Genomic DNA, 25,901 nt, shown 5'->3' on the forward strand with positions numbered 1-25,901 from the left:
GAGGTCACTCAGAGGTCACTCAGAGGTCACTCAGAGGTGTTTTTTTCCTGCAGATGAAGATCCTGTGCACCAACGGAGAGTTTAAAGTGGCCGTGAATGGAAGTCACCTGCTGGAGTTCAAACACCGCCTGAAGAACCTGAACTCCATCAGAAGCTTCGGCATCTTCAACGACGTGACTTTGACCAGCGTCAGAACGGAGACTTTACCCTGAGTACAGACCTGGAGGGGGCACTGTCGACATCTATGATCCCTGTTTATTATATGACAATAAACAAAGTGATTATCTTTAACCTGCCTCTGTCTGTGTGTGTGTGACCTTTGACCTCTGATAAAACACGATTTCATCATATCACAATAACTCATAAATAATTTATGATTATTATTCAGATAAATAGGAGAATATGAAATATACAAATCATCTACTGTTGCTGTGGTGCCCTCTGGTGTAGGGCTGAGGAGGAACATGTGGACTAACGTCAAACTTCACTTTAATTTTCACTATTTACTCTGAGTCCTGAGGGAACGAAGGAAGGAAGGAGGAAAGGGTGGAAGGAAATAAGGAAGGAAGGAAGGAGAAGAGCACGTCGGACATATGGGGAAAGACAGGAGGTAGGAAAGGAAAGAAGGAAATACAGGTGCCAGCAGGAAAGGAGAGAGGGAAGGAGACAGTTGTTTGTTTGTTGTTGAAAGTGAAGAATAATAAACGTCAGGAGGTCTCACTCTGACAGACACCACATGAAATAAGAGTTAATAATCAAACATTAAAAAAAAAAGACAAACAGAAATACAACTGCAAAACGTGCCTATCAATAAATCTACAGAACATTGATCAGTTATCGGTTTGAGACTTTTTAATGGGAATATTTTCATTTCCGCCTCATTTTATACGTTATATTAAATTACCTTTTTTTAAAAAACCCACACTCCCATCTTCTTTTACATAGGCGATCTTTGTCAGAGAGTCTTACGTCATGACGCACAGCTGCAGCTGTACGTCAGTGTGTCCGGGCAGAAGTGCTCAGTGTCGCCCTCAAACCTTCAAAACAACTTTCTGCGGCTGTTACCGTACGGACCGCCCGCTACGAACAACGCGGTGGACGGACAGAACGGGGACGGAGACTCTACCAGCGGCGGACACGGCGGGAAAAATCCCCCCCCTCCCCCCCCGCAGGTGAGCGAGAGCCCCGGCCTCTGTCCCAACATGAAGTGGGTTGCTTTAAATATGTCGTCTCGCTGTTTCTGTCTGTTAGCTCATGAGGCTAGTCACTTAGCCAGGTGTCCCCTTGTTCCGAGTACCCGCGTCTTTAGCATGCTATCTAGCCCCTCGGCTAACAGCCATGGTTTGTTGGTGTCGGTTCCGTTGGTCGCTGTTTTCCGCCTCCTCCGGTTCACGTATCCAAGCTCAAACGAGTCACCGCGGTACTAGTAACATGCTAACAGTGAGTGGAGGTGGTGCAGAGGCCGCTGGGTCTGACGGTGATCCGGACCTAGGAGCTGCAGCACCGGGTTGATACCGGGTTAATACCTGTGTCTACATCAGGATCACACCTGGTTAATAGCTGCTCAACACCTGTTTAACTTGGATTAAAGCTAACTGAAGGTTAGTTAAAGAGTTTTCCACCTTAGTTAAATAAACCTGGTTGGTGTTTATTAGTTGTGTTTAACTTCGTCTTCAGCGCCCCGGTGTGGCCACTTGGCCAATCAGCCTTGTAGAGGTCTGTGTCAGGTGATGAGCTGCACTTTGACCTTTGACCTTTGACCAGGCACCTCTCGGCCATCTCTCACACACACACTCCTGACTCAGCACAGTTGTTTCTGCTCCTCCGTCAGTGATAGAACTTGACGAAGTTCAGCTGACGCTAAACTGTGACGTCATCAGACTGCCGGCCTCTGATTGGTCGGAGAGTGTCGTCACCGAAGAGTCATGAGCGTGACGTCAAAGACAACAACGTCATATTTTGTGCAGTATACTGGATGCTACACATACTAGCTGCTAGTTAGCCTTGTAAATGCCGGAGAAGCTGCTAATGCTAACATTAGCATTAAATTATCAGTCACACAGTGTGTGTGTGTGTGTGTGTGCGTGTGTGTGTGTGTCTAGGATAAACTGGGTGAACCAGTTTGGTCTGTTGAGCTCTCTCACACACACACACATAGATGGAGCATATTTTCCCATCATTCCTTGCTGTTGAGTATGGGGTGTGGTTGTGTGAACAACAGGCCGAAACTTGTTACACAGCTGGAAACTAAGCATTATTTTCATCATCCATTCATGATTCTGTGTGTCTGCGCGTGTGTGTCTGTCTGTCTGTCTGTGTGTCTGCCTGTCTGTGTGTCTGTGTTCCTACAGGACTGACTCTCTGACCAATCGTAGCGTTGTGGTTCTGTTTCCTGTTTGGGGGCGGGGCTCACACTTGAAGGACTGTGAAATGTGAAGTTAAGGGATCAGTGGAGCTGTCACTCACACCAGGACCACACCCACACGAACCGATCAGCAAACCGTCTGGAGGTAACTATGCACTGTTAAAACTTCGGGGTAAAAAGAGTTCACTACAACTCCCAGATTACAGTCAGATTACAATCATATTAAAGTCAGATTACAGTAAAATTACAATCAGATTAATGTCGGATTACAATCAGATTAAAGTCAGATTACGACAAACTAATATTTCGGTCTCTGTCTGTCTCTCTGTCTCTCTGTCTGTCTGTCTGACTGTCTCTCAGGACCATCATGCACCTGGCGTCTTATCCAAAGTTTGTGCACTCAGAGCTGTGTTTGGACGTGTCCAGTGTTCAGACGCGGTCCCAGCGCAGCAGTCTCTTTGTGAGCCACCAGGGGGCGTTGCTGAAGACCTGTAGCGGTAACTATGGCAACAGCAGCCGCCTCCCGTTCAGCGTCATCGCCACCAACGCGCTTTGTGGCGACAGCGCGGCGTCCCTGAGGCTGAAACCGTCTCGCAGCTCCTGCTTGCAATTCCTCCTGCAGCCACCAGGTTGTGAGAATGATGCACTCTGTCCAACGTCCACTGAAGACACGGATGTCCCCCTGGACATCTGGACCGTCATCAAGCCTGGACACGTGCGCGAGAAGATCGCCATCTTTGCATCAGAGGGACAGACTGAGAGAAAGACTGGCGACTGGGACAGACCGCCGTCTGGACCACTGCGCGCCGTGAAGGCGAAGGGCAGCTGGGAGGAGAACGGTTGCGCCAAACGCCGCCGCAGGTCTGGAAGCAACCACGACCTCCAACAGGTTAGGGTTAGGGTCCACAGTCCTTCACCAGCGCGCGTGGACACAAATCAGAGGTCAGGGGTCAGGGGGCGTGAAGGGGAGGCGGTGATGGAGGAGGAGGAGCCAAAGGTGTCAGTGGTGGAGATGGTGGCGTTCCTGGAGCAGAGGGCGAGCGAGCAGCAGATAGACTGTAAACCTGCTGTCGCTCTCCGGAGAAGCTGCGCCACCATCACGCTCTCCAGAGCTCCGCCCCCTGAGGTCAGGGAGGTGTTGGAAGCCAAGGGGGAGGAACCGGAGAGCGTCAGGGTTTCGGACATGGTGGCGAAGCTGGAGTGGGAGTGTCTGAGGAGGCGGTCTGAGGGAGGCGTGTCCCGGAGCAGCAGCCTGAGGAGGACGGTTGGACGAGTCCTCCTCGCTGCTGGAGACCAGAGCCCCGCCCCCTCCCACTCTACATCGTCTCTGACATCAGCGGACTCTTCGTCGTCACATCCAACACCTGCCAGCCCTGACCACGCCCCCTCTTCTTACCTGCCCACTCCCCGCACTCCTCCCTCAGGTGAGGTAGGGGGGCGGAGCTGTGAGGAGATGGAGAAGCAGCCAGAGGGGGCGGAGCCTCTGCCTGGCCTGCTGTTTATATCTGTGGACTCTGAGCCCCGCCCCCCTCAGCACAGAGTCACCTTAGAGCCCTGCCCTGAATCTGACATGTACTCAGAGAGGAGTGTGAGGAGGAAAGTGGGCGGGGCGTCGCCGGACTTCTTGCTGCTGCGTCAGCGTGTGCAGCAGCTGCTGGAGCCTCAGCCGCTGCTCGCCGTGTTACCTCATCACCTGCTGCTGCACGTGCTGCTGCTGCTGCCCACGCGCAGCCTCGCTGCGCTCAAGTGCACCTGCCGCTACTTCAGGTTCGTCATCGACAACTACGGCGTGCGGCCCGCCGACTCGCTCTGGGTGTCCGACCCCCGTTACCGCGACGACCCCTGCAAGCAGTGCAAGAGGCGTTACGGGCGCGGCGACGTGTCGCTCTGTCGCTGGCACCACAAACCATTCTGTCAGGCGCCGCCCTACGGACCTGGGTACTGGATGTGCTGCCACGGCAACCGCAGGGATACGCCCGGCTGCAACGTGGGTCTCCATGACAACCGCTGGGTTCCTGCCTTCCACAGCATTAATGTGCCAATTTGTAGGCGGAGCCACAATGATGACTGACTGACTGTGTGTGTGTGTGAGAGAGAGATTGGGTTTTGTTTCGGATGAATGACATCATCGATCAGAGTGGCAGTGTTAGCACCACCTGCTGGTCAACATCAGTAACAGAGCATGAGGATCCCGACCAGGACTCCTCCTCCTCTGACGGTTCACCTGACTTCTCCCCCTCTGACTCTGTCAGGTCAGAGATGTCACCTGACTCCTCCTCTGACTCCTCCCCCTCTGACTGTGGCTCACGGTGACGCTTTGTCTTGATCGATCTCTGGTCAGGTGAGTGAGGGGGCGGAACCTGTGCGTTTCTGAGATGATGCTGATCATCATGCTGATGATTAAAAAAAGAGAGTTTTTAATGTTTTTTGTTGGTTTTTTTTTCCTCTGTCAAATATTTTGACTTTAATAAAGTTTCTTTTTCATGTTTTTGTTTGAGGTTGGAAAATAAAAATGTATTTTCTTTCATTTATGAAAAACCAGAGCTGTAATAATAATAATAATAATAATAATTCTACTTCAGCGGGTGTTTGTGGTTTATGACGACAATGCACTTTTAAATAAAAGTATCAAGACAAGGTTACATCATCATCGTCATTACATGTAGTATGATCTATGAGCAGGTTGAAAACTCACTGTTGATCTGATGTTTTACAGGAAGTGACGGACAGACAGACAGCTGCTCACACACACAGCTGCACTGATGTTTAACAGGAAGTGTGTGTGTGTGTGACTATAAACAGGAAACACCTCATAGTTTGAATTGTCAGTCATGTTTAATATGTTCACGTCACCACTGATGAGTTGTGTCTCATGTTGATGATGTCATGCAGTGATGTCACACAGTGACTCCAGCAGCTGGAAGTAGTTGTACTTGATGTCATAGTCCATGTCGTACCAGAAGTTCACTGCAGAGAGAAAACATGTCACGTGTCACATGGTCACATCAGAGGGGGCGGAGCCTGAGACAGGTGTTTCTCTTTCACCTGCGATGCAGCCATGCGTCTGTCGGACGTGATGGAACCACAGCGATGGCAGGTAGAGCATCTCACCTGCCTTCACGCTGCAGCGCAGTGGCCGCGCCCTCTGGTACTGAGGGTACCGCTCCAGGTCTGGGTCCAGAGGGTCCAGAGGGATCCACGGTACCTGAGGAAGGAGGCGGGGTCAGATGATGGAGTGAGGGGCAGCGGATGCTCAGACCATGAACTCACCTTTTCACAGTCGCTCTGATCTACAACCTCAAACTCGCCGTCGTCTCGCTGACGGTAAACGGCTGGCTGATACACACCTGACACACACATACTGTTACCATGGTTACTGTAGGGAGTGCTATGTGTTTAATACGGTCGTTGCTATGGTTACCATAGGGGATGAAGGGTCGGTCTGTGGGCGGCAGCAGGATGAAGTTTTTCTCTCCAGAAATCACACAGTAAAGATTCTCATAGTGATCTTTGTGCACTGTCACACACACACACACACACACACATTAATACAGGAAGACACTATTGTTTTTGTTGTTGTTGTTGTCGTCGTGGTCTCACTGGAGGTGACAGCCTTTGATTCTCCGAGCCAGAAGTTGACAGCATCAGGAAACTTTCCTGAAAGAAGATCAGACTGATTATCTTCACCATCATCATTGTCATCACAGTGGATTGTTGCTGTAATTCTCTTCAGAGCCACCAGCAGCAGCACTGAGCTCGGACTGACCGAGGGCAGAGGTCATCCAGGACACGTGCGTCTCCATGTCGTCGGAGAGCTGGGACAGTTGGTCCAGGAGGTTGGAGCATTGTTTCTGGACGTAGAAGACGCCGGAGCGCTGCACCTGCAACCACAGCACCGGATTGTCACTGTCCAGCAGGGGGCGCTGCACCTGACTGTCACACCGACACTGACCAGCAGGTGGCAGCGTGTCACCCACCTTCCCCTCGATGATGTCCAGAACAGAAGACAAACTCATCTGTCTCTCCTCAGGCATCACAAATCGATCACCGCTGACAGCGTCAGCGTAGCCGTCCGGAGTCACCGCCACGCTGATGACCTTTGACCCCACCTTTTCCCTGCAGACAGGAAACTGGATGAATCCACCTGACTGCAGAAGAACTGTGCAGGAGTCAGTGGGTGGGGCCTCCTCACCTGAGGTACTCAGGTGTCCACCTGGACAGAGCTGGCCAATGGCTGAGGGCGTTCCGGATGATGCAGGGTTTGTTTGGACCAATCCAGTCCCGGTAGAAGTGCAGCGGGTCAGGTGACTCCTCCAGGTACGGCACGGATCGGTTCAGATACAGGTCTGCAGAATATTCAGTCATCAATCATGCTAACAGTCACGCTCACAGTGATGCTAACAGTCACGCTCACAGTCATGCTCACAGTGATGCTAACAGTCACGCTCACAGTCATGCTAACAGTCATGCTTACAGTCATGCTAACAGTCATGCTTACAGTCATGCTTACAGTCATGCTCAGCTCACAGTGATGCTAACAGTCAGCTCACAGTCATGCTCACAGTCCGCTCACAGTGATGCTAACAGTCATGCTCACACAGTGCTCACAGTGATGCTAACAGTCATGCTTACAGTCATGCTAACAGTCATGCTCACAGTGATGCTAACAGTCACGCTCACAGTCATGCTAACAGTCATGCTCACAGTCATGCTCACAGTGATGCTAACAGTCATGCTAACAGTCATGCTCACAGTCATGCTAACAGTCATGCTCACAGTCATGCTCACAGTGATGCTAACAGTGATGCTCACAGTGATGCTAACAGTCATGCTACAGTAGTAGTATCAGTAATAGTATGAATACTATTAGCAGTAGTATCAGTAGTAGTAACAGTAGTATTTCTCACCGTGAGCTTCCAGTGAGAACTCACTCAAACGTTTCCTCACAGACTCCATTTAAAAAAGAAGATAGAAAATGTGACCTGGACTAGGTTTATAATCTGACCTGGAGTGAGTTTTAATATTTCTAATAACTCGTCTCCTCCGAACCTTGCGCTGCCATGTTGCTTTGTTTACATCCTGTGCGCCTGCGTAGAGCTCGGCTCCTGTACAGTTTAAAGAGCAGGGCTCCATCTGCAGGCCAGAGGATGAACTGCAGGTAGACACAGGTGGTACAGTTTATTAGGAACAGCTGACACAATATTGTGTGTGTGTGTGTGTGTGTGTGATCAGTGAAGTGGATGCAGCTGTGCAGATCTTCCTGGATCAGATCAGGATCTTCAGTCATGGATGAGTCTGCGTTGGAGCGTTACTTTGATGACTCTATTGCAAATGTGAGCACACACACACACAGATTTAATTCAGCAGAGGTCAACGTTAATCTGACCTGTGAGTGTTTTTCTGTTTGTTCTCAGAAACAAGTTTGTTTATAAAACATCATTGTTTTAGCACTGTTAGCTCAGCTGATGTTATTGTTAGCACCACAGATGGTTAGCACAACTTACTTTACTGTTAGCATCGCTAATGCTACTATTAGCACTTTTAGCTCAGCTGATGTTATTGTTAACACCACAGATGGTTAGCACAACTTACTTTACTGTTAGCATGGCTTATGCTACTGTTAGCATCGCTAATGCTACTATTAGCACTCTATAGGACAGAGCTCAATTTTCTCGTGCAGGACTCCAGCTTCACATTGGGGGAGGAGCTTGGACTCCAGAGTGCTGTCCCCCAAACCCAAACCCCCTCCTTGCGAGACACTTCTTACCTGTCAACAAAGGCGGGGCCAAGTGGAGAGCTGGGGGAGGAGCTGGACCTGAGCTTTTTACCTGATGACCTAGGAACACAGGACACAGGTGAGACATCACTGATGAAGAAGGTGATGATGAGGATGGTGATGATGATGATGATGGTGGTGGTAATGATGAAGATGGTGGTGGTGGTAATGATGAAGATGATGGTGATGATGATGATGATGATGATGATGATGATGAAGATGGTGATGATGGTGGTGAATGATTGAAGATGGTGATGATGATGAAGATGATGGTGATGATGATGGTGGTGGTGGTAATGATGAAGATGGTGATGATGATGATGAAGATGATGATGAGAATATCAGCTGTCACTCACATGTTTGATTTCAGCAGTAGAGAATCAGACCTCAGCTCTGGACACATCTCAGGACAGCGGCATCTGTGTGGACTTCATTTCCCAGAGTTCTAAAGCAGCTGACGTCCAGCAGGGGACGTCCACAACAGGGATGGAGACCATTACCTCCCCCTTCTGTCCTATGACTCCTATGACCCCCATGACCCCAATGACCCCTGTGACAGAGAGGTCAGGGATCATCCCCCAGTTACAGTAAGTTTACTACAGTACTGCTACAGCTACAGTACTACTACTACTACTACTACAGCACTACTACAACTACAGTACTACTACAACAACTACAGTACTACAACTACAATAGTACTACTACTGTACAACTACTACTACTACAACTACAGTACTACAACTACAATAGTACTACTACTGTACAACTACTACTACTGTACAACTACAGTACTACTACAACAGTACTACTACTACAGCACTACTACTACAGTAGTACTAGAGTGTTGTGGTGCTGTGTTGCGTTCACTGACTCTCAGTTGTGTGTGAGTAGGAACATCGTTTCTACTGTGAACCTCGGTTGTCCTCTGGACCTGAAGTTCATCGCTCTACAGGCCAGAAACGCTGAGTACAACCCAAAGGTACCAGAACCATGATGATGATGATGATGATGATGATGGTGAAGATGAAGTTGATGGTGATGATGATGGTGATGAAGATGTTGCTGTGTCAGCGTTTTGCAGCTGTCATCATGAGAATCCGCGAGCCTCGAACCACGGCGCTGATCTTCAGCTCAGGGAAGATGGTGTGCACCGGAGCCAAGAGGTGTGTGTGTGTGTGTGTGTGTGTGTATGTGGTTGTGTTATTGTGTATGTGGTTGTGTTATTGTGTATGTGGTTGTGTTATTGTGTATGTGGTTGTGTAATTTGTCGTTAGTTGTGTTATTGTGTGTGTGCGTTAGTTGTGTTGTGTGTGTGTGCGGTTAGTTGTGTTATTGTGTGTGTGTGTGGTTGTGGTTAGTTGTGTGTGTTAGTTGTGTTATTGTGTGTGTGTGTGTGTGTGTGTGGTTAGTTGTGTTATTGTGTGTGTGTGGTTGTGTTATTGTGTGTGGTTTGTTGTGTTACAGTGAGGAACAGTCTCGTCTCGCTGCCAGGAAATACGCTCGTGTGGTACAGAAACTGGGTTTTCCCGCTCGATTCCTGGACTTTAAAATCCAGAACATGGTGGCCAGCTGTGACGTGTTCTTCCCCATCAGACTGGAGGGACTGGTTCTGACCCACCAACAGTTCAGCAGGTACCAACCAAACCACACAGGCTTAGGTAGCCTAGCTCCAAAAAGGCTCCCTATTTAAATTAGAAGTCAGTGTCAGTGAGGTCAGAGGTCATATAAACAGGCTAATGTTACATTAGCTCAGAGTCACAAGACATTTATTTAGTTAGCTTATGCTGATTTATGTTACTTTAGCATAGCTCAGTTAGCATATGATACATAAAGTTAATTTTTATTAATCCCCTTAGGGAAAGTATTCCTCTGCATTTTGACCCATCCTAGAATTAGGAGCAGTGGGCTGCTACACTGAGTAGCGCCCGGGGAGCATTGGGGGTTGGGTACCTTGCTCACGGGTACCCCAGCCCTTTTTGGCCGGGTGGGGATTTGAACCGGTGACCCTCTGGTTACAAGTCAAGGTCCCTTTCCACTTGGCCACGGGCTGTCCTAGGGTCTGCTCAGAGTTAGCAATTTGTAGCTCACAGTAAGCTATTGTTACTTAAGTGTACAGATAGCTTGTGTTTAGCTTATACTAAGTTATGTCATCTTAGCACTAGAATGATTTAGTGTGTGTGTGTGTGTGTTTGTTTGTGTGTGTCTTCAGTTATGAACCAGAGTTGTTTCCAGGTCTCATTTACCGGATGGTGAAACCTCGTATCGTTCTGCTCATCTTCGTGTCGGGGAAAGTTGTTCTGACCGGTAACAAAGTCACATTAGTGCAGAGAGAACGAGGGTGAACACAAACAAGTCAACACAACAACAACACACGACAGATTTGATTCCATCTTCTTCTAATCTAAAAAGAATTGATTGTTATCATACAGTTACCGTACAGATATTATACAGTTATCACACAGTTATTCTACAGTTATACAGTTATCATACAGTTATTATGTAGTTATTATACAGTTATTATATAGTTATCATACAGTTATTATACAGTTATCATACAGTTATTATACACTATACAGTTATTATACAGTTATCATGCAGTTATTATACAGTTATCATACAGTTATCATACAGTTATTAAACATTTATTATACATTATACAGCACACAGTTATTTATCATACAGTTATTATACATATCATACAGTTATTAAACACTATACAGTTATTATAATAGTTATTATATAGTTATCATACAATTATGTACAGTTATCATACAGTTATTATAACACTATACAGTTATATATTATTATACAAAGTTATTATACACTTATACATACACACAATTATACAGTTATCATATAGTTATTATACAGTTATCATACATTATACAGTTATATACATTATACACTTATACAGTTATCATACAGTATACAGTTATATACAGTTATCATACATTTATTATACATTATACATTATGTTTATATGCATATACAGTTATTATTATACATTATACAGTTATCATACAGTTATACACTTATAGTTATCATATTAGCTATACAGTTATCATTACAGTTATTATACACTACAGTTATCATACAGTTATTATACAGTTATCCATATAGTTATCATGGCAGTTATTATTATCAGTTATCATACAGTTATTAAACAGTTATCATACAGTTATTATACAGTTATCATACAGTTATCATACAGCATTATTAATTTATAAGGAAGTTATCATAGCTGTTATTAAACATTTATTATACATTATACAGTTATCATACAGTTATCATACAAAGTTATCATATGTATTATACACTTATACACTTATACAGTTATCATAAGTTAAAGTTATCATACAGTTATTAAACATTTACAGTTATTATACAGTATTAAACATGTTATCATACAGTTATTATACACTTATACAGTTATTACACATTATTATACACTTATACACTTATCATACACAGTATTATACACTTATGCTTATTACATACAGTTATCCAGTTATCATACATACAGTTATTATACAGTTATTATCCAGTTATCATACAAAGGTTATTATACAGTTATCATACATACAGTTATTATACAGTTATTATACAGTTATTGAGTTATTACAATAAAAGTGATTTGTGTTAAATTCCAGGTTATCAAGGGGTTGAAGTTATTACACAGTTAATACAAAGATCCAGCGTTATTATCCAGTTATCATACAGAGATCTACACATTATACAGGTTGAGTGGTGATTTAAATTCTATTAAACATTTATTATACATTATACAGTTATCATACAGTATTATACACTTATACAGTTATCATACAGTTATTAAACATTTATTATACAGTTATCATACAGTTATTATACACTTATACAGTTATTACACAGTTATTATACACTTATACAGTTATCATACAGTTATTACACAGTTATCATACAGTTATCCAGTTATCATACAGTTATTATCCAGTTATCATACAGTTATTATACAGTTATCATACAGTTATTATACAGTTATTGAGTGGTGATTTAAATTCCAGGAGCTAAAGAACGTGCTGAGATCTACGAAGCCTTTGAGAACATTTATCCAATCCTGAGAGGCTTCAGGAAGCAGTGAGGACAGCACTTTCTGTTTCCTGTTTGAGTGTACCAGTGTAATATATATATGTACTGTTTATATGTATGTATGTATGTATGTATTATTTTATGTTGTGTGATGCAGCAATATTAAGTTAGTTGAATGTTTCTGAACAGATGTATAAAGTGTGACCAGTTAGAAAAACACGGACTGGATCTTGAACTCTGTGAACATGGATCCATCACATTGAACAATCTGATGTGATTGATCACTGAGCTTCATTTCACTTAGTAATTAATCTGCAGCAGAAGAAACCAGATTTACACAAGGAAAATAAAACATATGCTTGTTAGTGAGAATAAAATTTGACTTCATACATGGTAGTAACTTTAGGATGGAACAAGGAAACTAAAGTCAGCCCAAAATCACCCTTCAGGGCTTCCATACATTTGTTTGGCTGCACTAAAATATGATAAATTATTTGATCATCACTTAGTTTTTACATTTAAGTAGTACTATAGTATGCTAATATACTATACAGTCCTTTCTAAGTATCTCATATTCTGAGAGTAAGAGATACTGATATGTATATACACATATATGTATGTATATACTGTATATATGTCTATATGTATACATATTTATTTATTTATTTCTACGTTCATTTCGGTCATGACATTTTGATCACTCATCACACATCAGTGTAGTTCACACAATACACATAACCCAAAGGGAAAGCGGGAGAAGCAAAAGCTTATCTAGTCCCGCCCCCATTATCATCATACAATACACAATTATTCTTTTCTTGAAAACATGTTTCAGCGTCAGGTAGTCTCGCTCTAGACAGACTCCATGTGTGTCTGTACATGTGTCCATGATATTCCGTCGTGAGTGACAGTCTCAACTTGTTGCCTGGCATGTTCATTTCCCAAAAATCATAAAATGATCCAATCGATAGAGGTCAATTCATCTTTTTCCATCTCATCTGTAGGATTCGCCTGGCTTTGCTTCTCCATTCTTTTCACGTGCTGGAGGGTTGTGGAGACGTCGGAGCGCAGCCCAACCACGGCCCTCTGTGTTATTGCGCTTTCCACCCTCACGTTGATCCGCTCATTGCCGATCTTTCTCAGTTTCTGATGCTACTGCAGGAGCATACCACATCCCAGGGAGAGCATTCCAATTGTCATGAATGTGAATATGTCGACATCCTCGACATCCTCGACATCCAGTGCGGCAAGGCACACGACTTTCCACTTATCCCATCCGTCCCGAATGTAGCCAGCCATGAAGGTCCCATCTGGGCAACTAGGTTCACCAGAACCTGAACTTCTTGTCGAGAACACTCTGTCGATCGCGTTCAGTGACCAGCTTAGCAGTTTCATCTTGGATCGATTGATTCTCCGTAGTGACTCGATTCACACTTCTCACATGTTGACATCAGTGTCAGCTGTTGTTTGGATACATTTGCTTCCACTGCCGTCTCCACACGGTGTCCACAGATTTCTGTCCCTGACCTTTGTCATACTTTACTTCTGTGTCATTCTGTATTGATTAATAGTCATCTCTACATACTTCTTTTTAAATACACGCCGTTTTGCTGATTTTTTTCATCACCTCATCCAGATTATTCCACTGTCTGACCCCCGTGACCGATACGGTAAAGGATTTTAATGTAGTTCTTACCCTTCATCATGTTCCCTCTTAGACTGTGTCCCTCCCCTCTGGTCAGGAATAATATCTGTAGATTGTGAGGGAGGCTTTTGTTGGCAGCCCTGTAAATCATCTGTACTGTGCGGTATTTTATTAAGTCATAGAATTTGAGTATTTTTGATTTGATAAATAGTTGATTTGTATGTTCTCTGTAACTGGCATCGTGTAGGATTCTCAAGGCTCTTTTTTGGAGTATAAACAGGGGATAAGTAGTGGTTTTGTAAGTGTGTCCCCAGACCTCTGCACAGTATTGCAGGTGTGGAGAGACTCGTGCGCAGTACAACAAGTATAGTGCCTTCTGGTTTAGTAGTTTTTGTGCCCTCCAAAGTATGCTTACCTTTTAAGTGTGTGGTGTGTGGCTTCCAACTTAACATGTCTTCAATAGTTTATTTATATTAAACCACACATGCAGCTTGGCCAATTCATATACACACACATATATGTATGTGTGTGTGTATATATATATATATATATGTATGTGTCTATATCTGTATACATATATACACATATATGCATACAGATACACATGTAGACATACAGTATGTATATATGTACACATATATACATACATATATTATATATGATATACACATATAGACATATGTGTGCAAATATGTGTATATAATACATATACACACACACACACACACATATGTATGTATATGTATGTGTGTGTGTGTATATAAAGTGTTTAAAAACAAAGTGTATATTAGAAACTGTGGGTTTGATTTACAGGGAGGAGCTGCAGTCATGAACTGGCTCCGCCCACAATGTTTGCGTCATTACATAAACAAACTCGTCACATGCACAGAGGAAACCGGAAGTGGCGGAAGTCGTCGTCTGTTAACCGAAATAACAATAACGACCACAACATTTGTGAGTCCACGCGTTTTCGCCGCGTTTAAAAATGTCAGTGACGTCACAGGGAAACTAACGAGCGGACGACGCGCGTGCAGCCACTTCCTGTTTGTAGTGAGAGCTTTGTATGTAACGTTAGCTTAGCAGCTTAGCAGCAGCTCCATGGCGTCTTCAGCGGCTCGTGTCCCGCTCAGCACCGACACACTCGTCTCGTCCCCGGGCTCTGTCTCTGGAGGCAGACCGCCTCACCGGCCCCTTCACCCGGGGCCGGCTCACTCCGGCCCGGGCTGCGTGATGGTGGAGTCCGTGGACGACGCCGAGGGTCTGTACGTGGCCGTGGAGCGGTGTCCGCTGTGCAGCACGTCCCGCCGCAGGCTCACCTGTGCCCGCTGCATCCAGGCCGGAGACTTCGTCTACTTTGACGGGAGGAACACGGAGAGGTAAAGTTATTCTGTATAAATGTGATGTATTAGCCTTAGTTGTGTTGTGATGTTTAACATCTGAATTGGAATGTTTGTGTCATGTAAAGTAACCGGAGAATCGGCTGTTATTGTAATAATAGTAATATTGTAAGCCGAACTCACATCTGAATCTTTCAAATTATAATCTCACATGTATTTGTTTGTCGGCTCTAAAATCCATGAGGAGTTTATAGTTTGTGTTTTTGTAAATGGAAGTTTTGCTTGCTAACGTTTATTCAGACATGTTAGCAGTTAGCTTCCAGTTAGCCTTCCGCTGCTGAGTCAGCCTGAGTGTTAGCTGAACTTAACTTAACCCACAGCAGCTGCAGTTACACACGTCACAACTTAAAAATAACTTTGTCCTCATCGTTTGTATGTGGGTCTGATCTGTCTGTGACATCAGCAGTGATGTCACCCTGACAGGCGAGTGACAGGTGTGTGTGTGTGTGTCTGTGACAGGTGAGAGTGAGTGACAGGTGTGTGTCGGAGTGACAGGTGTGTCAGTGTGTGTGTGTGTGTGTGTGACTGGTGGTGAGTGACAGGTGTGTGTGTGTGTGTGTGTGTGTGTGTGTGTGTCAGTGACAGGTGTGTGTCAGTGACAGGTGAGTGTCAGTGACAGGTGTGTGTGTGTGTCAGTGACAGGTGTGTGTCAGTGACAGGTGTGTGGTGTCAGTGACAGGTGAGTGTCAGTGACAGGTGTGTGTGTGTGACAGTGTGTGTCAGTGACGTGAGTGTCAGTGACGGTGTGTCACGGGTGAGTGTCAGTGACGGTGGGTGACGGGTGTGTGTGTGTTGGGGTGTGTCAGTGAGTCAGTGACGGGTGAGTGTCAGTGACGGTGTTGTGGTGACGCCAGTGACGGTGTGTGTGTCAGTGACGTGTGACCAGTGACGGGTGTGTGTCAGTGACGGTGAGTGGTGAGGTCAGTGACGGTGTGTGACGGTGAGTGACGGTGAGTGTCAGTGACGGTCAGTGAGTGTGTGAGTGTCAGTGACGGGTGTGTGTGTCAGTGACGTGTGTGTGTCAGTGAGTCAGTGAGTCAGTGACGGGTGTGTGTGACTGACGGTCAGTGTGAGTGTCAGTGACGGTGAGTGTCAGTGAGTGACGGTGTGTGTGTCAGTGACGGTGTGTGTCAGTGACGGTGTGTCAGTGACGCGGTGACGAGTGTGTGACGGTGAGTGTGTGACGGGTGTGTCAGTGACGGTGAGTGTCAGTGACGGGTGAGTGTCAGTGACGGTGTGTGTGAGTGACGGTGTGTGTCAGTGACGGTGTGGTGACGGGTGAGTGCCAGTGACGGGTGAGTGTCAGTGACGGGTGAGGTCAGTGACGGTGAGGGTGAGTGACAGGTGAGTGTCAGTGACAGGTGAGTCAGGTGAGTGTCAGTGACAGGTGAGTGTCAGTGACAGGTGAGTCAGTGACAGGTGTGTGTGTGTCAGTGACAGGTGAGTGTCAGTGACGTGTGTGTGGGTGAGTGTCAGTGACGGTGAGTGTCAGTCAGTCAGTGACAGGTGGTGTCAGTGACAGGTCAGTGACAGGTGAGTGTCAGTGAGGTGAGTGTCAGTGAGTGAGTGACAGGTGAGTGTCAGTGACAGGTGTGTGTGACAGGTGTGTGTGTGTCAGTGACAGGTGAGTGAGTGTCAGTGACAGGTGAGTGACAGGTGTGTGTGTCAGTGACAGGTGAGTGTCAGTGACAGGTGAGTGTCAGTGACGGTGAGTGTCAGTGACAGGTGAGTGACAGGTGAGTGTCAGTGACAGTGTGTGTCAGTGTGTCAGTGACAGGTGAGTGTCAGTGACAGTGTCAGTGACCAGTGTGAGTGTCAGTGAAGTCGTGAGTGACAGTGAGTGTCAGTGAGTGTCAGTGACAGGTGTGTGTCAGTGACAGGTGAGTGTCAGTGACGGGTGAGTGTCAGTGACAGGTGAGTGACAGGTGAGTGTCAGTGACAGTGTGTGTGTGTGTCAGTGACAGGTGAGTGTCAGTGACGGTGAGTGTCAGTGACAGGTGAGTGACAGGTGAGTGTCAGTGACAGGTGTGTGTGTCAGTGACAGGTGAGTGTCAGTGACAGGTGAGTGTCAGTGACAGGTGAGTGTCAGTGACAGGTGTGTGTTGTCCCTCTGCAGGTACACAGAGAAGCTGGGCAGACTGAAGAGGTTGAAGGAGGAGAAGGAGCAGCTGCAGCAGAGGTGACGCTCACATGAAGCTAATATCAGTGCTGATGTAACAGTTTTTTGAAAATGAATGAAGGTTAAAATGGATGGAACCATTGGTTAATAATAAACGGGTCAGTGAAGTGAAATCACATGATCAGGACTAGTCTAACATTCCACACTACAACGTAAGTCATTAAAGTGAGTGTGATTCATGCTGAAGAGTTGTATCGGGACATCCCTAATGCTAAGCTAACACTGCTAACACCTGCTCTGTCCTCAGAGTTGTCCAGGCCATGGACAGAAAGCTGCAGGCTGATGAAATGGTGAGTGTGTCCCCTGTGGACAACTGCTTCAACTTTCATGTCAATGTTGAATCCACCTCGTTTCACCAGGACACAGATTTGTCCTCTGTTTGTCCTCATGTGATTCCAGTTGATGTCTCTGACTGTCCACGCTAGCATCTCCAAAACAATCCCAATTATTGTAAAACTCACTTTTTGTATTATTTCAACTCAAATGTCCATCATTGACCTGATGTCTGATGGTGTCCTGCTGTCTCCGTCGTTGTCCTGATGTCTGATGGTGTCCTGACGTCTCTGTCGTTGTCCCGATCATGATCACACTCACCGTGTCCTGACGTCTCCGTCGTTGTCCTCACGTCTCCGTCGTTGTCCTGATGGTGTCTCACGCCTCCGCTGTCCTGATGGTGTCCTGACGCCTCCGCCGCTGTCCTCACGCCTCGCCGCTGTCCTGATGTCTGATGGTGTCCTGACGGCTGTCCTGACTCCTCGCTCCGCGCTGTCCTGACGCCTCCGCCGCTGTCCTCGCTCGCCGCCTGACGCCTCCGCCGCTGTCCGACGCCGCCGCTCGTCGCCCCTGACTCAGTCCTGAGCTGACGCCTCGCTGACGCTCGTTGTGCTGACGCCTCCGACGCTGTCCTTCGCTCGCCTGCCTCTCGCGCTGGCCTCCGCCGCGTCCTCACGCTCCCTGATGGTGTCCTGACGCGCTGTCCTCACGGCTGCCCCTGACGCCTCGCTCTGCCTGATCCTGACGCCTCCTGACGCTCGCTGCTGTCGCTCCCGCTGACGCCGTTGTCACGCTCGCTGCTGTCCTGATGCTTCCGCTCGTTGTCGCCGCCTCGCTCTCTCGCTGCTGACCCTCGCGTCCTGACGCCTCTCGCGCCGCTCCTCTGACGCTCGCTGTTCGCCCGCTGTTGTCCTGACGCCTCTGGCCTCTGCTGTCCTGACGCCTCTCGCTGCTCTCCTCGCTGTCCTGACGCCTCCGCTGTCCTCTCGCCTCTGTCGCTGTCGCGTAACGCTGTCCTCTGCCTCCGCGTTGTCCCAACGCCTGCCGTTGTCCTGACGCCTCGCCGCTGTCCTCGCCTCGCCGCTGTCCTGACGCTCTGTCGCTGTCCTGATGTCTCCGCCGCTGTCCTCTCCTCCGCCGCTGTCCTGACGCCTCTGTCGCTGTCCTGACGCCTCTCTGCGCCCGCCGCTGTGCTGACGCTCTCCGGCGCTGTCCTCTCGCTCGCCGTTGTCCCTCCTGTCCTGACGCCTCCGTCCTCGCCTCCGCTCTGACGTCTCTGTCGTTGTCCTGATGTCTCTGTCGTTGTCCTGATGTCTGATGCTGTCTTGTCTCCTCAGAAATGGAAGCTGATGTCATGTAAGGTGAGGATGGAGCAGCTGAAGGAGGCAGTAGTCTGGGCCAATGAGGAGGTGAAGAGCGGTGAGTGTCTCTGTCACGTGTCCGTCTCTGTCACGTGTCTCCGTCCCTGGCTCGGTCTCATCCCTGGCTCCTCTTCCTCCTGCAGATAAAGAGCTTCTGCTGCGTTCTCAGGAGGACAGTCAGCGGCTGCAGCGCCGCGCCGCTCGTCACCAGGAGAAACGAGACAAGATCGAGCGGCACAACCGTCGCCTCGGCGACCTGATGGACAGACGCAGCCGTGAGCTGCAGAGCAGACTGACTCAGCTGGCTGCTCTGAGGAGGGAACACATCCGAGAACTGAGTACACACATCTTTACCACACAGGAGGAGAAACAGGGCAGCAGGTGACACACCCACACACTCTTTTCTATTGATTATTGATCATTTGTGTTTCGTGTGACGCTGTCCTGAGCCCCTGTGTTTGTGGCTCAGAGACCCCGCAGACGTGGTGGCTGAGTGTGACCCCGCGCTGACCTCCAGCACGGTGAGCGAGCTGGCTGAGGCTCGGAGGACCACGTACCTGTCCGGACGCTGGATCTGGGACGATCAGAACGGAGAGACCAGCATCAGCATCACGGGGCCTCGCGTCACGTTGCCCAGCAACGGAGACTGCTCCGCCTACTACAGCTGGGTGGAGGAGAAGAGCACCAATCAGGGCCCAGGTGTGTGACTGTTGTAGAAGTCTAGTTCTGTCCCAGCATGCACTGCTCTGACGTGTGGACATGATTAATGTCTGTGCTGACCTCTGACCTCTGCTCCAGAGCTGGACCACATGAACCCGGCTCACACCATCAGCGCCGCGCTCTGCTACGCTACACAGCTCAGCAGCATCCTGTCTCACATCCTGGACGTCAACCTTCCCAAGAGGCTTTGCAACAGGTGACACGCTGATGCTAACACTAATGCTGATGCTGATGCTCATGCTCATGCTCATGCTCATGCTCATGCTCATGCTAATGCTGATACTGATGCTGATGCTAATGCTCATGCTAATGCTGATACTGATGCTAATGCTGCTGCTCATGCTAATGCTGATACTGATACTGATACTGATACTGATACTGATGCTGCTGCTCATGCTCATGCTAATGCTGATGCTGCTGCTAACGCTCATGCTAATGCTGATACCGATGCTAATGCTGATACGATATATGCTAATGCTGATACTGATATATGCTGATGCTGCTGCTAATGCTCATGCTAATGCTGATACTGATGCTAATGCTGATGCTCATGCTAATGCTCATGCTGATGCGGATGCTGCCTTCACTGTCACTAAATAAGCATCCCCTTGTGTGTGTGAGTGATAAATAACTACTCTGCTAGGCTAATGCTAAGCTAAATTCTGTCCTGGGGCTGTAGTGAAATCAGGTTTCTCCCCCCCCTCTCTCCCCCTCTCTCCCCTCCCCCCAGTGAGTTCTGTGGGGAGAACCTGAGCAGATATCGTTTCACCAGAGCTCTGAGTAAACTCAACACCAACGTCGTCCATCTTTGTTTCTCTCAGGTCAGAACGTTTCCATGGTTTCATTAAATCACTGATATGAGGTACTGACACAGTGTGTGTGTCTGTGTGTGTGTGTGTGTGTGTGTGTGTGTGTGTGTGTGTGTGTGTGTGTGTGTGTAGCATGTTGACAGTGACAAGCTTCATCCTCATCACACTCTGAGGAACATCATGTTTCTGGTTTCTCCTGACAACCACAACCTGGGCAGGTGAGCGAGCGAGTACTCTCTCTCTCTCTCTGTCTCTCTCTCTCTCAAATCAAAAAGGTCTCTATCGTCATGGTAACGTGCATCTTACAGTGCCAAAGCATATATTAATCAACATTGTTCATACACTCTTATTCACACACTATAAACAATAAAACACATATTAGAGTAGTAAATAGAGGGAGCAACTGCTCTTCTGTCCCTCAGACTCTCTGTCCCTCAGTGTCTTTGTCTCTCAGTCTCTGTCCCTCAGTGTCTCTGTTCCTCAGTCTCTCTGTCCGTCAGTGTCTCTGTCTCTCTGTCCCTCAGTGTCTCTGTCCTTCAGTGTCTCTGTCTCTCTGTCCCTCAGTCTCCTGTCCCTCAGTCTCTCTGTCCCTCAGTGTCTCTGTCTGTCAGTGTCTCTGTCTCTCAGTCTCTCTGTCCGTCCAGTGTCTCTGTCCCTCAGTCTCTCTGTTCCTCAGTGTCTCTGTCCCTCAGTCTCTCTGTTCCTCAGTGTCTCTGTCCTCAGTGTCTCTCTGTCCCTCAGTCTCTCTGTTCCTCAGTGTCTCTGTCTCTCTGTCCCTCAGTGTGTCTCTGTCCATCAGTGTCTCTGTCCCTCAGTGTCTCTGTCTCTCTGTCCCTCAGTCTCTGCAGTTAGACACATGTTGTGGTGCATGTCCTTTTCTCTCCAGGACAAACTGTAATGCTGTTTTGTCTGAGATGTTTTCAAATTCACTGTTTTGTTACAGATTTTGTATCTGTATGGGGTCAGGGTCTTCCTCGGTCTGTAACTGTGGTCACTCCTCCTGTATGGGGTCAGGGTCTTCCTCAGTCTGGGTCTGCTTGGCTTCCTTGGTCACTCCTCCTCCTGTATAGGGGTCTGGGTCTGTAACATGGTCACTCCTCCTGTATGGGGTCAGGGTCTTCCACTCAGTCTGGGTCTGTAACTGTGGTCACTCCTCCTGTATGGTCTGGGTCTGTAGCTGTGGTCCCTCCTCCTGTATGGGGTCAGGGGTCTTCAGGTCTGGGTCTGTAACTTTGTGGTCACTCCTCCTGCTGTATGGGGTCAGGGTCTTCCTCAGTGGGTCTGTAACTGTGGTCACTCACTCTGTATGGGGTCTGGGTCTGTAACTGTGGTCACTCCTCCTGTATGGGGTCAGGGTCTTCCTCAGTCTGGGTCTGTAACTGTGGTCACTCCTCCTGTATGGGGTCAGGGTCTTCCTCAGTCTGGGTCTGTAACTGTGGTCACTCCTCCTGTATGGGGTCAGGGTCTTCCTCAGTCTGGGTCTGTAACTGTAGTCACTCCTCCTGTATGGGGTCTGTAACTGTGGTCACTCTCCTCCTGTGTATGGGGTCAGGGTCTTCCTCAGTCTGGGTGCGACTTTAAAAAAAACTTTCCTCCTGTATGGGGTCAGGGTCTGTAACTGTGGTCACTCCTCCTGTATGGGGTCAGGGGTCTTCCCTCAGTCTGGGTCTGTAACTGTGGTCACTCTCCTGTATGGGTCTGGGTCTGTAACTGTGGTCACTCACTCCTGTATGGGGTCAGGGTCTTCCCTCAGTCTGGAGTCTGCTTTGTGGTCACTCCTCCTCCTGTATGGGGTCAGGGGTCTTCCTCAGTCTGGGTCTGTAACTGCTGGTCCCTCCTCTTCCTGTATGGGGTCTGGGTCTGTAGCTTTGTGGTCACTCACTCCTGTATGGGGTCAGGGTCTTTCTCAGTCTGGGTCTGTAACTGTGGTCACTCCTCCCTGTATGGGGTCTGGGTCTGTAACTGGCTGGATGCTCCTCCTGTATGGGGTCTTCCTCAGTCTGGAGTCTGTAACTGTGGTCACTCACTCCTGTATGGGGTCAGGGTCTGCTAACTGTGGTCACTCCTCACTGTATGGGGTCAGGGGGTCTTCCTCAGTCTGGGTCTGTAACTGTGGTCACTCACTCCTGTATGGGGTCAGGGGTCTGTAACTGTGGTCCTCCTCTGTATGGGGTCAGGGATGTCTTCCTCAGTCTGGGTCTGTAACTGTGGTCACTCCTCCTGTGTGGGGTCTGGGTCTGCCAACTGTGGTCACTCCTCTGTATGGGGTCAGGGTCTTCCTCCAGTCTGGGTGCCAACTTGTGAACCTCACTCCTGTATGGGGTCAGGTCTTCCTCAGTCTGGGTCTGTGCCAACTGTGGTCCTCCTCCTGTATGGGGTCAGGGGTCTTCCTCAGTCTGGGTCTGTAACTGTGGTCACTCCTCCTGTATGGGGTCTGGGTCTGTAACTGTGGTCACTCACTCCTGTATGGGGTCAGGGGTCTTCCTCAGTCTGGGTCTGGCTGTGGTCACTCACTTTCCTGTGTATGGGGTCAGGGTCTGTAACTGTGGTCACTCCTCCTGTATGGGGTCAGGGGTCTTCCTCAGTCTGGGTCTGTAACTGTGGTCACTCCTCCCTGTATGGGGTCTGGGTCTGTAACTGTGGTCACTCCTCCTGTATGGGGTCAGGGTCTTCCTCAGTCTGGGTCTGTAACTGTGTCACTCACTCCTTGTATGGGGTCTGGGTCTGTAACTGTGGTCACTCCTCACCTGTATGGGGTCAGGGGTCTTCCCTCAGTCTGGGTCTGTAACTGTGGTCACTCCTCCTGTATGGGGTCAGGGTCTGTAACTGTGGTCACTCCTCCTGTATGGGGTCAGGGTCTTCCCTCAGTCTGGGTCTGTAACTGTGGTCACTCCTCCTGTATGGGGTCTGGCCCACCGTGTGGTCTCCTCCTGTGTGGGGGTCAGGGTCTTCCTCCTGTCTGGGTCTGTAACTGTGGTCACTCCTCCTGTATGGGGTCAGGGCTCCTCAGTCTGCCCTGTAGCTGTGGTCACTCCTCCCATGGGGTCTGGGTCTGTAACTGTGGTCACTCCTCCTGTATGGGGTCAGGGTCTTCCTCTGTCTGGGTCTGTAAGGTCTGTGTCACTCCCTCCTGTATGGGGTCTGGGTCTGTAACTGTGGTCACTCCTCCTGTATGGGGTCAGGGTCTGTCTGGGTCAAGCTGTGGTCACTCCTCCTGTATGGGGTCCGGGTCTGTAACTGTCACTCCTCCTGTATGTCAGGTCTTCCCGTCTGGCCTGTAACTGTGGTCAGGGTCTGTACTCCTCCTCCTGTATGGGGTCAGGGTCTTCCCTCAGTCTGGCTGGGTCTCCTCCTGTATGGGGTCTGGGTCTGTAACTGTGGTCACTCCTCCTGCATGGGGTCAGGGTCTTCCTCAGTCTGGGTCTGTAACTGTGGTCACTCCCTCCTCTGTATGGGGTCACTCCCCCTGGGGGTCAGGGTCTTCCTCAGTCTGGGTCTGTAACTGTGGTCCTCCTCCTGTATGGGGTCTGGGTCTGTAACTGTGGGTCACTCCTCCTGTATGGGGTGGGGTCTTCTCAGTCTGGGTCTGTGTGTGGTCACTCCTCCTGTATGGGGTCTGGGTCTGCAACTGTGGTCACTCCTCCTGTATGGGGTCAGGTCTTCCCTCCTGGGTCCCGGGTCTGTCTGTGTGTCACTCCTCCTGTATGGGGTCAGGGTCTGTAGCTGTGGTCACTCCTCTGTGGTCACTCCTCCTGTCTGGGGGTCTGTCTGGCCAACTGTGGTCACTCCCTCCCTGTATGGGGTCACTCCTCCTGGGGTCTGGTCTGTAACTGTGGTCACTCCTCCTGTATGGGGTCAGGGGTCTGTGGTCACTCCTCCTGTAGTCTGGGTCTGTAACTGTGGTCACTCCTCCTGTATGGGGGTCAGGGGTCTGTCACTCCCAAGGGGTCAGGGTCTGTAACTGTGGTCACTCCTCCTGTATGGGGTCAGGGTCTGTAACTGTGGTCACTCCTCCTGTATGGGGTCAGGTCTTCCTCAGTCTGGGCAACTGTGGTCACTCCTCCTGTATGGGGGTCTGGGTCTGTAACTGGTCACTCACTCCCTGTATGGGGTCAGGGTCTTCCTCGGTCTGGGTCTGTAACTGTGGTCACTCCTCCTGTATGGGGTCAGGGTCTTCCTCAGTCTGGGTCTGTAACTGTGGTCATATATTCTGCTCATGTGTATTCACAGTTAGCTTATATCATTTTCCTTTTGGTTGGGCCAGATATTTTTGGGGGTGTTTTGAGGCAGGGGAGGGTTGGTGGTGGTCAGCCTCCGGACCAGCTGACTGAGAGCACTGGTCTGGAGGCTCTAACTCTGACCCCTAACTCTGATCTCTAACTCTGACCCCTAACTCTGACCTCTCTGCCCGCCCCCCCTCCTCCCCTCAGGACGGGGCCATTCGAGGTCAGCGCTGACCTGGAGGAGTCGATGGAGTTTGTGGAGCCGGAGGAGGCGGGGCCAGCAGAGGAGAGTGGGGAGGAGTCTGTGACAGACGAGGAGACGGACCTGGGGACAGACTGGGAGACGGTGCCGAGTCCACGCTTCTGTGACATCCCGTCCCAGGTGAACGAGAGTGTTGTGAGTCACGTGATCTGTGACATCATCGTGTCTGTATCTTCATCCTCTTCCTCTTCCTCTTTCAGTCCATGGATCTTTCCCAGAGTGCTTTGCAGGTGTCTCAGCCATCTGCTAACAGCGGAGGGATGATCTCGTCGGCCGCCGCCTCCGTCACGTCCTGGTTCCGAGCTTACACCGGTCAACGCTGACTAGCCTGGGTCAGAGGTCATGGACGGATCACGTGTGGGCGTGTTTATTGATCGATTGATGACGTCACAGGAACTTTTCAAACCAGCACAAGTTTTTATTTCACATGAATAAATGGACGGTTACAGTGTTGCTATGGAAACCAGGCTCAGTGATGATGTCATTTTATTGTTTGTCTTTCAGACTAATGTCAATAAAAATCATCAGATATCAAGATGTTTTTTATCTTTGTTAAAAATCAAAGAAAATCCAGGATGAGGTCAGGATGAGGTCAGAGGTCAAAGAGTCTCCTCACACATCCCCTCATGACAGTTTCAATAATGCTTTAAAGTGGACATATTATACCCTATTTCCCCCATTGAAATAGTTCCCTGGTGTCCTAATGAACATGTCAGTGACATGCTTTGGTCAAAATACCATAAGGATGAAGCATCATAGCGGTTCAATAACCCTGCTAAACCCGCCCCTTTCAGAACGCTCCCTTTATATGCAACTCAACAGG

General features: G+C 48.5%; 4 protein-coding genes and 1 long non-coding RNA gene across 10 annotated transcripts; 4 read left to right on the forward strand and 1 right to left on the reverse strand.

Annotated features, from left to right (window-relative positions):
* Nucleotides 1-970: 970 nt before the first annotated feature.
* Nucleotides 971-15,964, forward strand: fbxo34 (F-box protein 34). Of its 4 annotated transcripts, none has more exons than XM_044018035.1 (4): nt 971-1,172; nt 2,352-2,510; nt 2,726-4,452; nt 15,948-15,964. In XM_044018035.1, exon 3 carries the CDS (start codon nt 2,733-2,735, stop codon nt 4,434-4,436), a length of 1,704 nt encoding a protein of 567 aa, XP_043873970.1. In that variant the 5' UTR covers nt 971-1,172; nt 2,352-2,510; nt 2,726-2,732; the 3' UTR covers nt 4,437-4,452; nt 15,948-15,964. The 4 variants fall into 4 exon arrangements, with proteins under 4 accessions (XP_043873970.1, XP_043873971.1, XP_043873969.1 ...); XM_044018036.1 differs by lacking the exon at nt 15,948-15,964 and adding an exon at nt 15,794-15,815; XM_044018034.1 differs by lacking the exon at nt 15,948-15,964 and adding an exon at nt 9,305-9,330.
* On the reverse strand, nt 5,182-7,457 carry jmjd7 (jumonji domain containing 7). 2 transcript variants are annotated; one of them, XM_044018041.1, is made up of 9 exons: nt 7,273-7,457; nt 6,558-6,711; nt 6,343-6,481; nt 6,132-6,246; nt 5,966-6,022; nt 5,787-5,882; nt 5,636-5,712; nt 5,477-5,570; nt 5,182-5,332 (listed from the first exon to the last, which is right to left on the reverse strand). In XM_044018041.1, exons 1-9 carry the CDS (start codon nt 7,319-7,321, stop codon nt 5,250-5,252), a joined length of 864 nt encoding a protein of 287 aa, XP_043873976.1. In that variant the 5' UTR covers nt 7,322-7,457; the 3' UTR covers nt 5,182-5,249. The 2 variants fall into 2 exon arrangements, with proteins under 2 accessions (XP_043873976.1, XP_043873975.1); XM_044018040.1 differs by having other exon boundaries at nt 5,411-5,570.
* On the forward strand, nt 7,588-12,426 carry tbpl2 (TATA box binding protein like 2). 2 transcript variants are annotated; one of them, XM_044018038.1, is made up of 8 exons: nt 7,588-7,698; nt 8,046-8,220; nt 8,512-8,728; nt 9,033-9,120; nt 9,213-9,304; nt 9,606-9,773; nt 10,351-10,445; nt 12,185-12,426. In XM_044018038.1, the coding sequence occupies exons 1-8, from the start codon at nt 7,606-7,608 to the stop codon at nt 12,259-12,261; spliced, it is 1,005 nt and encodes a 334-aa protein (XP_043873973.1). In that variant the 5' UTR covers nt 7,588-7,605; the 3' UTR covers nt 12,262-12,426. The 2 variants fall into 2 exon arrangements, with proteins under 2 accessions (XP_043873973.1, XP_043873974.1); XM_044018039.1 differs by having other exon boundaries at nt 8,515-8,728.
* Nucleotides 14,723-25,542, forward strand: atg14 (autophagy related 14). The gene is made up of 11 exons (XM_044018037.1): nt 14,723-15,230; nt 17,368-17,430; nt 17,678-17,720; nt 19,041-19,122; nt 19,208-19,445; nt 19,534-19,763; nt 19,863-19,980; nt 20,515-20,605; nt 20,726-20,811; nt 25,024-25,198; nt 25,279-25,542. The coding sequence occupies exons 1-11, from the start codon at nt 14,953-14,955 to the stop codon at nt 25,399-25,401; spliced, it is 1,527 nt and encodes a 508-aa protein (XP_043873972.1). The 5' UTR covers nt 14,723-14,952; the 3' UTR covers nt 25,402-25,542.
* On the forward strand, nt 24,188-24,639 carry LOC122762849. The gene is made up of 3 exons (XR_006358783.1): nt 24,188-24,250; nt 24,546-24,584; nt 24,622-24,639. It is a non-coding gene; the product is annotated as an uncharacterized LOC122762849 (long non-coding RNA).
* Nucleotides 25,543-25,901: the final 359 nt, after the last annotated feature.

Source organism: Solea senegalensis, unplaced genomic scaffold (assembly GCF_019176455.1).
Source record: "Solea senegalensis isolate Sse05_10M unplaced genomic scaffold, IFAPA_SoseM_1 scf7180000016130, whole genome shotgun sequence".
Taxonomy (NCBI): domain Eukaryota; kingdom Metazoa; phylum Chordata; class Actinopteri; order Pleuronectiformes; family Soleidae; genus Solea; species Solea senegalensis.

Coding starts and splice junctions, on each gene's coding strand:
- fbxo34 (XM_044018035.1), top strand. CDS start 2,733: ATGCACCTGGCGTCTTATCCAAAGTTTGTGCACTCAGAGCTGTGTTTG.
- jmjd7 (XM_044018040.1), bottom strand. CDS start 7,321: ATGGAGTCTGTGAGGAAACGTTTGAGTGAGTTCTCACTGGAAGCTCAC. Junction 6,247..6,342: donor TGGACATCATCGAGGGGAAG/GTGGGTGACACG, acceptor CTGTGGTTGCAG/GTGCAGCGCTCCGGCGTCTT. Junction 5,883..5,965: donor ATCAAAGGCTGTCACCTCCA/GTGAGACCACGA, acceptor TGTGTGTGACAG/TGCACAAAGATCACTATGAG.
- tbpl2 (XM_044018038.1), top strand. CDS start 7,606: ATGCAGCTGTGCAGATCTTCCTGGATCAGATCAGGATCTTCAGTCATG. Junction 9,774..10,350: donor ACCCACCAACAGTTCAGCAG/GTACCAACCAAA, acceptor GTGTGTCTTCAG/TTATGAACCAGAGTTGTTTC. Junction 10,446..12,184: donor GGGGAAAGTTGTTCTGACCG/GTAACAAAGTCA, acceptor TTTAAATTCCAG/GAGCTAAAGAACGTGCTGAG.
- atg14 (XM_044018037.1), top strand. CDS start 14,953: ATGGCGTCTTCAGCGGCTCGTGTCCCGCTCAGCACCGACACACTCGTC. Junction 19,123..19,207: donor CAATGAGGAGGTGAAGAGCG/GTGAGTGTCTCT, acceptor TTCCTCCTGCAG/ATAAAGAGCTTCTGCTGCGT. Junction 20,606..20,725: donor TCCATCTTTGTTTCTCTCAG/GTCAGAACGTTT, acceptor GTGTGTGTGTAG/CATGTTGACAGTGACAAGCT.